The 13,929-nt window shown below is 40.5% G+C and overlaps 1 protein-coding gene across 1 annotated transcript; it reads left to right on the top strand.

Moving 5' to 3' along the window:
* Positions 1 to 2,162: 2,162 nt before the first annotated feature.
* LOC124144285 lies at positions 2,163 to 9,176 on the top strand. Its single transcript, XM_046513625.2, has 8 exons — positions 2,163 to 2,315; positions 3,564 to 3,817; positions 4,218 to 4,264; positions 4,371 to 4,403; positions 4,704 to 4,890; positions 5,784 to 5,830; positions 6,472 to 6,693; positions 9,136 to 9,176. Exons 2-7 carry the CDS (start codon positions 3,565 to 3,567, stop codon positions 6,646 to 6,648), a joined length of 744 nt encoding a protein of 247 aa, XP_046369581.2. The 5' UTR covers positions 2,163 to 2,315; position 3,564; the 3' UTR covers positions 6,649 to 6,693; positions 9,136 to 9,176.
* Positions 9,177 to 13,929: the final 4,753 nt, after the last annotated feature.

Here is a 13,929-nt window from a genome sequence, read left to right as displayed (position 1 = left end):
CACAGTAATGTTTTCTCTTTAAATATTTAACCGACTTATCTTTTCGCCAATCAGATCTGTTTAGAACAACGGAATTTATACACATCAATACTAGCCTCACTAGCCTAGAGGTACGTCCCCAAACACTGGAGTCTTGTTTTGCTGTGTGACAGGGTGTGTGACCTTCAATTAGCTAAGCAACTGTTTGACAGTAATACAAAAACAAGTAGCTAAATCAACACTGACGATAATTCACAAGATCCATAGACTCAATTAAGTAGGCTGCGACCAAATAACACCTGAGAGTTAATTAACTCAACACTCTGATGAGTAAATAACCTCGGTTGAGTTAAATACGGAGAAATAACACAAAGGACGTATCTCTAAAAGACTCTTGGACAATGTAAAAGACCAAAACGCCTGAATATCAACAATAGAGTGAAGACTCAGTCACTTTGACTGGCAAAGGAAATCCTGCCCTAAAATACAAGGTACTTGACCTAATGAGTGTCTAGACTCACCATCATTAAGAAGGGTACTTGAGTAAAAGAGTAACTTGACTCCCAATCGTAAATAGGTACTTGATCTAAACTAGACAATCGCCGGAAAGTTGGTAAAACACGAATTATCAGAGAGAAAAACTCAAGCTCATAAATTTAGCTCAATTTAATACAACAGAAGTAAGTCATTTAAATGTGTCCCATTATTACCTACGAAGGAAACCTGCGATTCGAATGACCAACCAATCCCTGACGGTAAAGACAGATGATTTCGCCAAGGGTTATATACGTGTGCGCGGACCTCGGAGAGAACAACCTGAGAGCAACTACACCAATACGGAAGAAGTGGGTACCAAACTAAAGCGCTGAACAGCAGCTATCCTACGATACCACTAAAGATTTACAATTATTGAGGTGGCAAAAATGACCATAAATAGATGAGAAAACCTACAATTACTATATGATCCCGCTACAGCCTCAAAATCAAACTTACTAAAACTTTTCCATGCATGAATCAAACATAAAAACATATAAAATCATCCATGAGAAAGGTATGCAATTAAACCGCTAGGGAATAGGACGGATCACCAATTCTCTAACAACGAATGTAAAGTCACTGGACATCGATGACCGCCGGTGACAACTGGTGACAGAAGCCGGACAATAAAGAGAGAGGGAAGCGGTGCGGTCTCTAGACCGAGACTAGTGTTTTGGAAAAAAACTCAAACTGTCGCCTTTCGAGCTCGCATGATGATGTGACGCCGTTCACTGGACTAGCTCGCATACTAAGATGATGTCTGACAAAATTTTGAATTTAATATGGAGAAATTCAAGACAAAGAACATTCGGGCAATAGTTAGAGTGGGATAATTGAAAGCGACAAAAAACATTTCCATCATCAAAATAAATCTCTGCCTAAAGGAACGTACATTGGAAGATTCCTACTATATCAATGAACATTTGTTTATGAATCACTATCAAATAGCGATGATACCATGTATCGTGTCCCTCTAGTGTCACACATCACAAACACATGCAAAGGCATGTCAAGTGTTCATTTGAAAAAACACGTGAACATATGTCACAAGTTAAAATAGGGAATTGCATCGGACATCTTTCTTGTCACTGATGCGTCAATGACCTCAGACAACATTGATCTCCTTGGTGCACTCCATCTTGGAATGCATCCAAGTAACCACGTATACTGTGCCGTACGATGATATGACTGTCTGACGTTGCCCTTGCAACAAAACAGAATCTGGTGTGTTTCATAAACTGTTGGAGATATTTCATGGTTACGGATAATTATTGATGAGAATAAAAATGTTAAAACTGATGGGTGAATTTTCGACGTTACCCATTTCAGCTTAAATGGCGACTAAAATGTCGATTAGGTGGTTGCAATGCCTGCATGTCATTGTACGTAGAGGCGGAAACGTTGCTCATGCTGTCAATGTGAGGGTCTTGTTGATTATTTACAGGCCACCGTGACATAGCTGTAACCCCTCCCACTGCACACCTCAGTTGCCCATGACGTCCTCAAGAGGAAACCTGGGGCTGCAAGCTAACTAATTGTGCGTCGTCATGTCATGACAGTCCAAATTAAAACTCATACGACAGCTATCAGTGCTCGATAAAGCAACGCATTAAACCACCATCACATTAGCAGAGGCTCAAACATAAAATCAAAACAAAAAACGTGCCTTGTATCAAGAATACGAAGCAGGGTTGTTTGACCAGGTGACCTTCCAGAAACCTATCCTGTTTCCTATCAGGGTATAAGAAGGCTGAAGTCACGAAAGTTCAAGACTTGTCCCCAGCAGTGATACACGCCAGGTACTGTTTGTTTTCTCACGCTCCTTACCTAAAAAAAGCAGACTATTCAGTGTATGTATGTAGTGTACATTAAGTCGAAAAAAATATATATCGGGGTTACTGAAGATTCACTATCAATATATCTGTATTATTTGGATGTTCGTAATCTAGTTTGTTTGAACTAACACTGTCAGGAATTGGATATTGTGTACGAGTTTCATTCCTGCAGTACATTGTGACAAGCCAGATGATGTTTGAAGTAGCCTAAGCTCTGAAGATACCTTTGTATTATCCCTCTTTTCTCTAGAATTGTGTGATGTGATATTGTTTGTTTTTGGGGTTTTTTTTGGTCCATTTTGTTTCAGTCAGTGTTGAAAAAACCATTTACATATAAGAAAAGGTGAGCGTGCCCCATTCCACCGTAGGCACCAGTCACAAAAACCTGCATCAGACATCATCTTTGGCATTTGGATATTTTCCCCATAAGTCTAGCATTAAGCATTTTGAAATCTTTCTCTGAGGCCTTGAATGTTATGTCCCTGATCAAAAGGCGTTTGAGCAAGCGTCGTGTGACGCTATTTGAAATCTTCGTAGAAACGATTGTACCTCAATCTACCACACCTACGGGGTAAAACGCTGCCACCTAGGCCTGTAGCTGCTGGAAAAGGCTCGACATTAAGGAAAGATGACTTTTGGAAAGATGAAGTCATCCTTCTTATCATACATTCGTGCAGAGATTGAAAGATGAAACAGATCAGGTGGTGTCACTTGTCTCTTTAATTTCTAGTTCAGGTGGGTAAATCAGCGGAAGAGAAATGGCGATTTGATCATTATTGAACTGTAGCCGGTCATCAAATATATCGATATACATGAAGCTTCTTGGCCAGAATAACTAGGTAAATGAGGCACGATTTATGCACCTCTCTCCTCTCTGGGATAGTGTGATGCGAAAGGATTTTCGATTTCTTGTCATTGCCAGTGTGAGCAACTGCAGGATGCGAAACACTTTCAAACAATAATCGCCAGGACAACCATTGCCCAAACTAAACACGTAAACACGTACTGTATGACAACATTCGTCAACAATTTAGATCTGTCTGACTTTGATTTCGGTTTGAGTTATGTTCCAGTCACATCAAGGCAATGATGGAGTTCACCAACGTGGGATTCGAACCTGCCTGTCTCACAGTTTAACCACTTTGAAGCCATTCCTTTTAATACCAAATACTGACTTCACATGCGATACAGGAAACTCTTTTCCTCCTTCAGTATGATGAATCTCCTGATTGTTACTTTGGTAGCAATGACTGCGGTCATTGCCAACGACCACCACGACTACAAAGACCCTTCTAAATTCGCCGGCTGGCTGAAGGATGTGCAGAAGAGCCACGAGTTCGCTCACATGACGCCAGAAAATCAGCTTCTCTACAGTCAACTCATCCAGGCTGCCGAACAGGGAAGTGCCGCCCTCACAACCTTCATCAATAGCCAGACCTTCGACAAGATTATTGGCCTCATTGATCGTATGTCTACATTTATGTCCATGTATATGCTCTTTCATGTAGGAACAATCGGCAGTCCTAGAAAACTGATTAAATCATTCCGAAAAATTGTTCCCAAAATATCTAACGTCAATACCAGAGAATAATTAGCCTTCATTATCTGCCGACACATTTCGCTTGCCAAAAACTATAGTGAACACGCGTTCTTAAAATAGTCTATGGTTTTCGGCAGTGTCTCACATTTGTATAATGACCATCTTACCTGTGTTCAGCTACCTCCATCGTTGTTCTTTGACACTTTTCATAACAACCTATATATCATCCATAAAATATGTCTTCGAAATGTTATAATAGCTCGATATCCGCTGATATATATCTTGCTGAAGTTGAAATGTAGCCCGTATGTTTGATATGTCCTCAGATCTGGACAAGGACGACATTCCCCACTTTGAAGGTTACCTAGCCGCTGTAAGTACCGTTGTGCTTGTTTTGCTGCCTATCATTAAGATCGTAAGACATTGAAATAATTTGTATTTATATCTGCAATGATATTGTCAATACTAATCTCTTTCAGCACCTGCAGGGCACAACAACAACCGCACCTGTCGTGAGTATATGGGCACAAACCTAAGTTTTAGTGGTTATAATAAGTCATTAAATGACAAAAATAAGTTTTTCATACCAAAGAAGTATATGTAACATAACTGAGACATTACTGAAATACTGTTCAAACCAACCTCACTCACTCACTGGGGGCGCGGAGGGGAGGGGGGAAGCAGTCACATAAATGCTTGGCCTGGCAATTATCTTGAGGCTAGTTTGCCTTTAAACTGAACTAATTCACTCATATATTGTTTTAGATTTAAAAAAGGACAAAAAAGTATAGATGTTTTCTTTCGTTAATCAGAAGCGACAGAGTGGCTCAGACCTGTTCAGCTTCCTTAGGGATCTTCACCTTATGCACAAGGTGGAGGAACATCTCTCCCATTCAGATATGCGGGTCTTCCTGGAGATCATGTACGCCGCTGAACACGACACGCTCACCCAATACATTGACAATAAGGGCTACGGCCCCGTCCTGGACCTCATGTCACGTAGGTATATGATGCACAACTAATGTATACAGCTGTTTGGAATACCCAATATCTACTAATCTAGCCATGGTCTTATAATGAGATTTAGAATTGCCACCTCATCAAATTAAAAGCCTCTGTGTTTAAGAAGAGAACTAACGCGCATCTCCCTACTCTTGTTATGTCACATTGACACCAGTAGAACACTATGATTCGGCTTGCTCTCTTTACTCTGTCCGGAACTTCCTTCCTCTATCCTTCAGTATAACGGTACCCGGAAACTATTGCAGTTACTCTTCAGTATAGCGCTATACACAATGACACGGCTTCCACCCTTTACTCGTCAGTGTAAAGTGCAGTCATATAGCTGGAATACTGCCGAGTGTGGCGTTAAAGAGCAAACAAACTCTTCAGTATCCGGGACCTCTTGCCATTGCTCTTTAGTATAGCGCTATACCAACCTCTTCCCATTGCTCTTTAGTATACCGCTATCTCAAACCTCTTCCCATTGCTCTTAGTATAGCGCTATCCCAAACCTCTTCCCATTGCTCTTTAGTATAGCGCTATCCCAAACCTCTTCCCATTGCTCTTTAGTATACCACTATCCCAAACCTCTACCCATTGCTCTTTAGTATAGCGCTATCCCAAACCTCTTCCCATTGCTCTTAAGTGTAACGCTTCCCCAAACCTCTTCCCATTGCTCTTTTGTATAGCGCTATCCCAAACCTCTTCCCATTGCTCTTTAGTATAGCGCTATCCCAAACCTCTTCCCATTGCTCTTTAGTAGAGCGCTATCCCAAACCTTTTACTAATTGCTCTTCAGTGTAACGCTACCCGGAACCTCCTGAATGTGACTTTGAAGAGGAATGATGTCTTTGTCAATTGATTAATTATTTTCAATTTTTTTGTTTCAGAAATTGATAAAGATCAAACTCGCAACTTTGATAAGCTGCTCATGAGGGTAAGGACACACAGACAGGTTGTCACATCCAAAATATAACAATAAAAATGGTAAACAGAATATGTGAAACAAGCTGGTAACTCGATACGGAATTATAGGATACTGAGTCTCTGTACAGTTCAAACATGTTCTTAAATTGGGAGGTTGCTTTAACGTCTTGTCTGTAAGCGTATTGCAGCAGTGCCACATTGGAGCAGTGAATTTGCCAGTGCGCCTCTGTGGGATCGGGGGATAGGGCGTGTGTCATAATCGTGGGCGCCAAATACAGTTCTATAATTAGAATACAATGTGACATTACTGTCCTCATCGCGTGTAATAATCATATTCCACTCGTTTATACACACAGCTAAACTGTAAAACCTTCACCTCTGACACAATGCAAAATATATTAAAACAGTTTTTTTATGAAATTTGAAATTCCAGTTTCTTATCTTTATTGTCTTAATTTGAATACAGAATCATTGTGCAAAGGAACCTTAGACGAGCCTGCTTAAAGAAAGCTTTTACAGATCATTTTGTGTGTATTCCATATGACTCTAACGCTTTGGAAGAATAGAAACATATGAATTAGAATAGAAAGAAAGTGGATTTGGGTGGGACTGCCAGCCCCTAAATCCTTTGTATCCTTTCCCATATTTCAGCATCTGGAACATGAGGCTGCGATGTCACAAATGAAAACTACTGTCGGCGCCATCGTTGTCAGCACACCTGCTCCAGTTATGGACAGCACGGTTGCTCCAATGGTCAGCACACCTGCTCCAGTTATGGCCAGCACGGCTGCCCCAATGGCCAGCACTGCTGCTCCAGTTGTGGTTTGAACAGTCCCGCTGATGGAAAGATCTCCTGCATCCTACATACTACTGGTAATAATATTAAGGTCATATTATGAGAACAGATGCTTGGTATGAGATTTTGTACTAGTCAATCGGTTGTGACGTCATGAACAATATATTATCTTCTATTGCTTGCGACAGTGCGTTCATGTGACGTCAAGTTGCTATGGGTCAGAAACAATAAAACCGATGATGGAAAGATCACCTGCATATTGCTGGTAATAATAATATGAGCACGGTCACATTAAAAAAAACATCTTTTGTATGACATTTCGTGTGAACCTTCAAGGAAAACCAATATTATTCGACAATGGAGTGAGCGAGGATGGTTTAATGCTGCTCTGAATATTATCTCAGTTGTGTGACGGCAATCGGCCAAGAGATGCAGTTTTTCGTAGTTAACAACTGAGTGAAACACTCGAGCACGGCTATGGTAGTGATACACATAGAAAGACAATCACTGCGAATATGGGGTTTGAACCCATGATCGTAAGTTTCTGGCTCGTTCAAATGTATGGCGCGTTGAGTGGCACACTGTATATCTAGGAAACAACTTACAAGTTAGGAGGAATTACGAATTTTCTGTCCCGAGTGAATTAAGTATGTCATTCGTGACCAACTCGTGTTATTCCGGGACAAGCCGAATAGCGGCTCCTGCCCCTCTTGTGGCCATTTTTGCGACCGGGTTCCGTCTTAGCGCAAACGGGCATACCTAAAACAACTGTCACACATGGTTCACATATTTTCCCCAGATTTCCCACATTATTTCAGATGCAATTTAAAGCTCACCGGGGCGTGCGGAATTATACAGTATGATTGAACACATTTAACTGTGTCTTTGGTATATTTTTAGATGCAAGACATATGTAAATTCAAAAATTATTTCTGAGGGATTCTTTGACGAAGAACTTGAAATCATATGCGCATTCTGATTGGTTTGTCGTATTTTCGCACATAATATTCATCGATAGGAGGACGAGTCTTCTTGCAGGTTACGGAAAGGGGCGAGTGGTGACGAATGTTAAGTATGTAAGGAGCCTTTTCAGTATTAATTCACGGGGCACAGTAAATAACTCCTGGCAAGTGGGTTACTTCCTGCACTACCCATAGTCTTTTTTTTAATGAAAACATGTGAATAATGGCTTTCCTCATCTCAAGCGTAGTTGACCCCTGAAGATCCGGGGTAGGATAGGACTAACGGGATCGGGTGGTCAGGCTCTCTGACTTGGTTCATGCATGTCATCGTATCCCATTTGCGTGAATTGATGCTCATGATATCAATCACTGGATTGTCTGGCCTCCGTCATTTACCTCCGTCATATAGCTGGAATATTGGCGCTGAACAACGTAGTTGGTTTATTATTAGAACGACGGCGCATAAAATCGGTTGTGATGTCATGATCAATATGACATCATCATCGGTTGCTTGCATTCATGTGACGTCACTTTGCTAGGGGTCTCCTCACTAACAATGAAGACCATAGAACAATTTGGAGTGAGTGAGTTGATATTTAATATTTAACGTCACATCGGCAATTTTTTAAGCCATATCGTGACGATGAGAACACTTTGGACGAACTAGCCAATCATCATGAATCTGCAATTATACACTGTAAAAACTGTGTTTAGAACATAAAAACGGACAACAGACATGTCAAGATCTTAACATGATTAGGAATGTGTTTAAATCCTACACGGAATACACATGTGGTGTGTTCTACGTAAACGTATTTAGGTCTACATACATGAAATGAGCTACCGCCTCAGGCTAAACACCACCTACATTTTTAGACTTGAAACATATTTCGAATTTCAAAGTGAAAACATGTTTCGAATTTTAAACCTGTTTCAATAAAGATCATATTATTAGGCAATAAAACAAATATAGATAAGATGTATATTATTATACATTCATATTGAAATTAGAAGTGCAGATCAGGTTTACAGACACTTGCATAACACATATACCACCAGGGCGTCCACAGAACTTGGTACAATGCTGATATACAAATGTACCTCTGTATCCCCATTAAACGTTAATAAAAACATGGAGAGATCACCTCTTTTAATTACCTACAATGAATTTCAAGGGAGGTATACACATTTAGACCCTATACACGTTTCGCTGTTTAACTCAATCCTACACACGTAAAGACCTAAACATATCAAAATTATGGGACAAGGAACATGTTTAAGTTTGTGTTTAGGATCTAAACACATTTTCTACGGTGTAATGCTCAGTCAGAATACTAAAAATAATTTTACCTACAGCCGTGCCTACATCCATTATAATGGTATTATGTCATTAGATTAGATTAGATGTTAGATAAATACGGGAAATGAAATTATAATCAGAATGTGGAAGAAATTATATTGTGCTTGTATGATGGTGTTATGGAATTTAAAAGTATAAAACGCCACTAATGAATATTTATTCAAATGTTTAATTCGATATAAATCTTTTCTTTGCAGATATACCATTGGCAGTTGTGAATAAAATGTGTATAAAGATTGGTTTTACTCTGGTCATTGTGTTCATCAGATGTCACTTGTGTCGGAGATCCTGAATCTGTCTCATTACACAGTACATGGGCGATATCTTAAGGTATAAACACGATATCTCCAATCAAGTGAACAGGCGACGGTACCGTCGAAACACAAATTATGAAACACACGTGGTGTCTTTTTGGTCGTTTGAAATGACATCTGTTCATCCATCATTGAATGGGTATTGCAACAGGGCCTAAATGTAGATGGGTTTTGTCGCATGAGTGACACGTGGTCCAGTATTCAGGGCACAGGTCAGAAATCAGGCGACTTAAAGAACTCTTGAGAGATGGTGGTGAGAAGGTTGATGGATGAACTGGGCGCAAGCTTCTGAGAGTTTCCAGAGCTTATATCCTTTCACCACACGTGTTACATATGGTGTCTTCGTAGGCAATGGACGTTTTTCGAAATATGCCTCTCTTCACCCAGCAGCGAATGGGTACTGGACGGGATGAGATGGTAATGATGTGAGGTTAACCTTCTCGTGCATCATAGGCAGCTTGAATTGTTTGCTGCAAATGACATCTTAGAACACATTCTACCATTCTACCATGGCACTGAAGATTGATTCTGATTGTTCACAATACCATTACATTCAGGTATCTAATTTCATTAACACGCCCTTTCTCGGATAAACGTACGTGTGAATACAGCTATCTATTGATAGCCTACATATCAATGAATATAAAAGCAATGGCCAATTGGAACATTATCAGATGTTGTCACTGCACAAGCACTTGATCACAACAACTTTCAAACATGATAAAATTAACCACAGTGTCGCACAAATGAGCACTCTCTCTCGTCGCACAGGGACAGTGCAGCAAGCTCAAATCAATCCCTTAAAAATTCACTCCAGAGTGAGTGATTAAAGCCTAAGTCCAAACTACTCTAGAGTTCTTGCCGCCGAGGCTCATGTCACTCCCCGTTGGGCTCATATCAAACCCTTAAATTTCTACAGTATTCTACTCCTGTTCCGTTTGGCATACAGTTCCCCCTGTTCAGTTGGGCATACAGGTCTGACGCTTTAAGATGTTCATGTGACCTCCTTACCTGAATGGGTATTGAATGATTGTCGACATGCATTATCATTTGTAGACAGTAAGTAGGTATGCATGCAATGATCTGTGTGTATTCATTTTGAATTAACATGTGACCTCAATCACTCGTTACTATTCTGAAAGGACATTTAGTTTTACACTAAAAGGGGGCAGATTTCTCGAATCAGAGTATATTATAATTGAACAATGGAAAGCAATAACAGCTAGACTTTAAAAATCAAATCAATTGTATTTATCAAACAATAAAAAGCATTGTTTACAATCCCATGCTTTATTTCTCACATGAGACTGGTGTGCGTCAGGGTGAGAAATATCACCACTACTGCTTTCAATGTTTATGAATGATCTTGAAATAAAGGCGACACAACTCTTTCCATAGCCGCAAGAAATCTCTGCTAGAAGCACACTTTCTGAATGAAGACTGTTGTGGTGTACATATTGAGTGTGTCACAATAATTCAACTTGAAGCAAACATTCATTGGTATTGTTTTGTAACAATACTAATGAATGTGATATTTCTCATCCTGGCGCACATCTCATCCTACCGAGTACCCATTTTCTGCTGGGTGAAGAGAAGCATATTTTGAAAAACGTCAATTGCCTACGAAGATACCATATGTAATATGTGTGGGGCAGTACCGAAGCTCTGGAAACTCTCAGGAGCTTGCGCCCGGTCAACTATCTGCCCTCCACCAACTCGCAAGCGTTGCTTAAGTCGCCTGATTTCTGACCTGTGCCCTGAATACTGGACCACGTGTCACTCATGCGACACAATCAATCTACATTTAGGCCCTGTTGCAATACCCATTCAATGATGGATGAACATATGTCATTTCAAACGACCAAAAAGACACCACGTGTGTTTCATAATTTGTGTTTCATAACTTGCATTTCAATTGTTTCGACGGTACCGTCGCCTGTTCCCTTGATTGGTGATATCGAGTTTATACCTTAAGATATCGCCCATGTACTGTGTAATAGTGGGGCGGTTAAGTTTAAAAAGCACCAAACTTTGCACACTTATACATTTAACCATTCCGAAAACTTTTGGATGTGGATCCCACCTCAGCAGAGCCCCCTCGTGGTAGAAAATCCAAGATGGCCGCCAACATGGCTGAACTCTCTAATGGTTTCAATATATACTCAATATATCATACTTATCTGATCCATTTATACATATATCTATAGTAATGCATGCGGAATGAATTGTACCAGAGCTGTATATAATTCAAATATAGTTTGCAGCGCCCCCTAGAGGTAGAAAATCCAAGATGACCGCCAGCATGGCTGAAATCTCTAATGATATCAATCTATATCTATCTCAACACATCATAGAATGTATGTAAAAGTATTATTGACATTATTGTCATGAACCTATGGCATTAACTTACTTCCTACTTAAGTAGGGCCAGGAATATCGGTTCAGTGTATGTGTTTACGGTTCTATAATTCACTTACAGTGAACACTTTCCTTCAAAGTATCACATAGCACTGTACTCAAGAAAGGCAGTGTAAAGTTTACAAAGATTTGCAAGACTTCTTACAGGTGTAGTGTTAGTTTATAAAACTTCTTTGTGCCTGACCAAGTGCTGTCCACTTGGGTATCTATGTATTACTGCATGTCAACTCCCGACCCCTGACTACAAGATTCTATAGTGTGGGACGTTTGTCAAGCACCTGTCCCCAAATATGCATTGGTGCTGTCTCAGAGCTGCCTATTTGGGTTGAAATGTCAATTGTCTGAGATATTTATGAACAGAGATTTTGCCTGCCATTGACCTTCCCAATAAACCAGTGAGAACGACAAACTGCTGATGGTGGGAAAGCATAGGTGACTTCAGGAAATACTTGACACGTATCCCAAGCATATGAACCGGTGTAGGCATGAAATAGTGACAATGTCTTTGAATTCCGTGGGCCGCTAGAAGAAAACTCTCGACTGTTTCAGTCAATCCAACTGCACCTCCATCTCCTTTCATACGGCTATTGAATTGTTTATGTGTCTGACCTTGTGCCACACAAGAGAACATCCACCGGAACAATTTTCGAGGTACAGCGGTGCTCGGGCTCTACTGTAAGAGGGACATATCTGTGAAATGCAAGCCATTAATATGACAAGTGATGCTGCAAACTTTGGGAAATCTGCTTTTTGAACTGCACCCACCAGACACAATATGCAAAGTTCTTGTTCAAGAACAAGGGGCCAGTTGTGAAAAAGGGGCTGAGCAGCTCACTTCAGTGCACACCAGTTTCTGAAAGGATCGTCTGTGTTCGCTTCTGTTTCTCTTATATCGCACATATGTCTGATGTTGTAGTAAGATGGGTACACATGATGAAGGAATCAGCAAATCTTTCTGAGGCAATTCCAGCAGCTCAGATTGCAGTTTTCCATCTACTTCCTCCGGGACAGTTTCTGAGAATCCTGAAAGCAACTATTTCTAAATGCAAATCTACCAAACATGATAAGGAAGTTCAACATATAATTCAGGACAGTTCCACTGTATTGTTTTAGCAGTTGTGTATGGTGGTTCATCCAAACCAAGCACATGCATCTAACCAGGATTCAAATGCTCAATACCCTTTTTTACCACATTAATTGAATACTGTATCATGGAAACAGAGTGTGCACATTCTAGAACATTGGCATATGGGCAATTGTTTTTGGAGGCTATGTTTGTTTTGTTTTCCTAGTACTTCCTGAGATATGACCAGTTTTACTCATGGTCAGGCATTGTGTTAACACTATCTACATCCTGGGTGAAAGGTCATTTTATTTGAGGCACATAATTACCCATTTTGCAACAACAATGAGTGAGTTGGGTTTAACGCCGCTTTTAACAGTATTCCAGTTATATCACAGCGTGTCAGCTTGATGTGGGAGGAAAGCCCGAAGTGATGCAGGTCTCAGACGTTTACCACTTCGGTGAAACCCACGAGCACGGGTATGGTGCTGACATAATTAGGGCGAACCGGGATTCGAACCCACAATCATAGGGTTCTTGCGTGCCCAAGGGACGCAACTCTGCACAGTGAATCGCGGCGCCTTAGACGACTGGGCCACCCGTGCCCCCTTCTTGCAACAACAGGATGGGGGTACATTAGTATATACTGCGGGCTGTTTGGAAATGGTTTCCCTGGTTTGTGTGGTTTCAGCCAAAAGAACAGCATGTGGTGTTCCTTCCTCTTCAGATGTTGAACGCTGCTGCAATAGTGAAATGTTGGTACCATTAAGTGGATATGTTGCTGTTGTAGAGCAGGGATTATGATAGATGTTATCTTTTGAGAATGTTGGTGGGTATACCACATCTTCGTCTTCATAAACACCGCAAACTGTGCTATATCTGTTCAAATACACCATATTTTGAAATGGGTCAACAAGATCACGTTTTCTTGTTTTAATACCAAGTAACCTGGGATTTGTATTTCTCGGTCTCAATGGTGTCTTTGTATTGATGAGCTGGTGCACCGAGATTTCACGCTTTGAAGACAAGATGTTCTGAGATACAGTAAACTACGTTTATAACGAACACGCTTATAACGAACTGGCGGAACTGTTTTTTATGGTCCAAGCCATTTGCTGTATATATGGTGTATATATGTTTATAACGAACTACGGTTACAACGAACTAAAATTAGTGGTCCCTTTAAGTTCGTTATA

The sequence above is a fragment of the Haliotis rufescens genome, unplaced genomic scaffold (genome assembly GCF_023055435.1).
Source record: "Haliotis rufescens isolate VD_foot unplaced genomic scaffold, xgHalRufe1.0.p SCAF_16, whole genome shotgun sequence".
Classification (NCBI taxonomy): Eukaryota; Metazoa; Mollusca; class Gastropoda; order Lepetellida; family Haliotidae; genus Haliotis; species Haliotis rufescens.
This window is presented reverse-complemented; position numbering and strand designations above follow the sequence as displayed.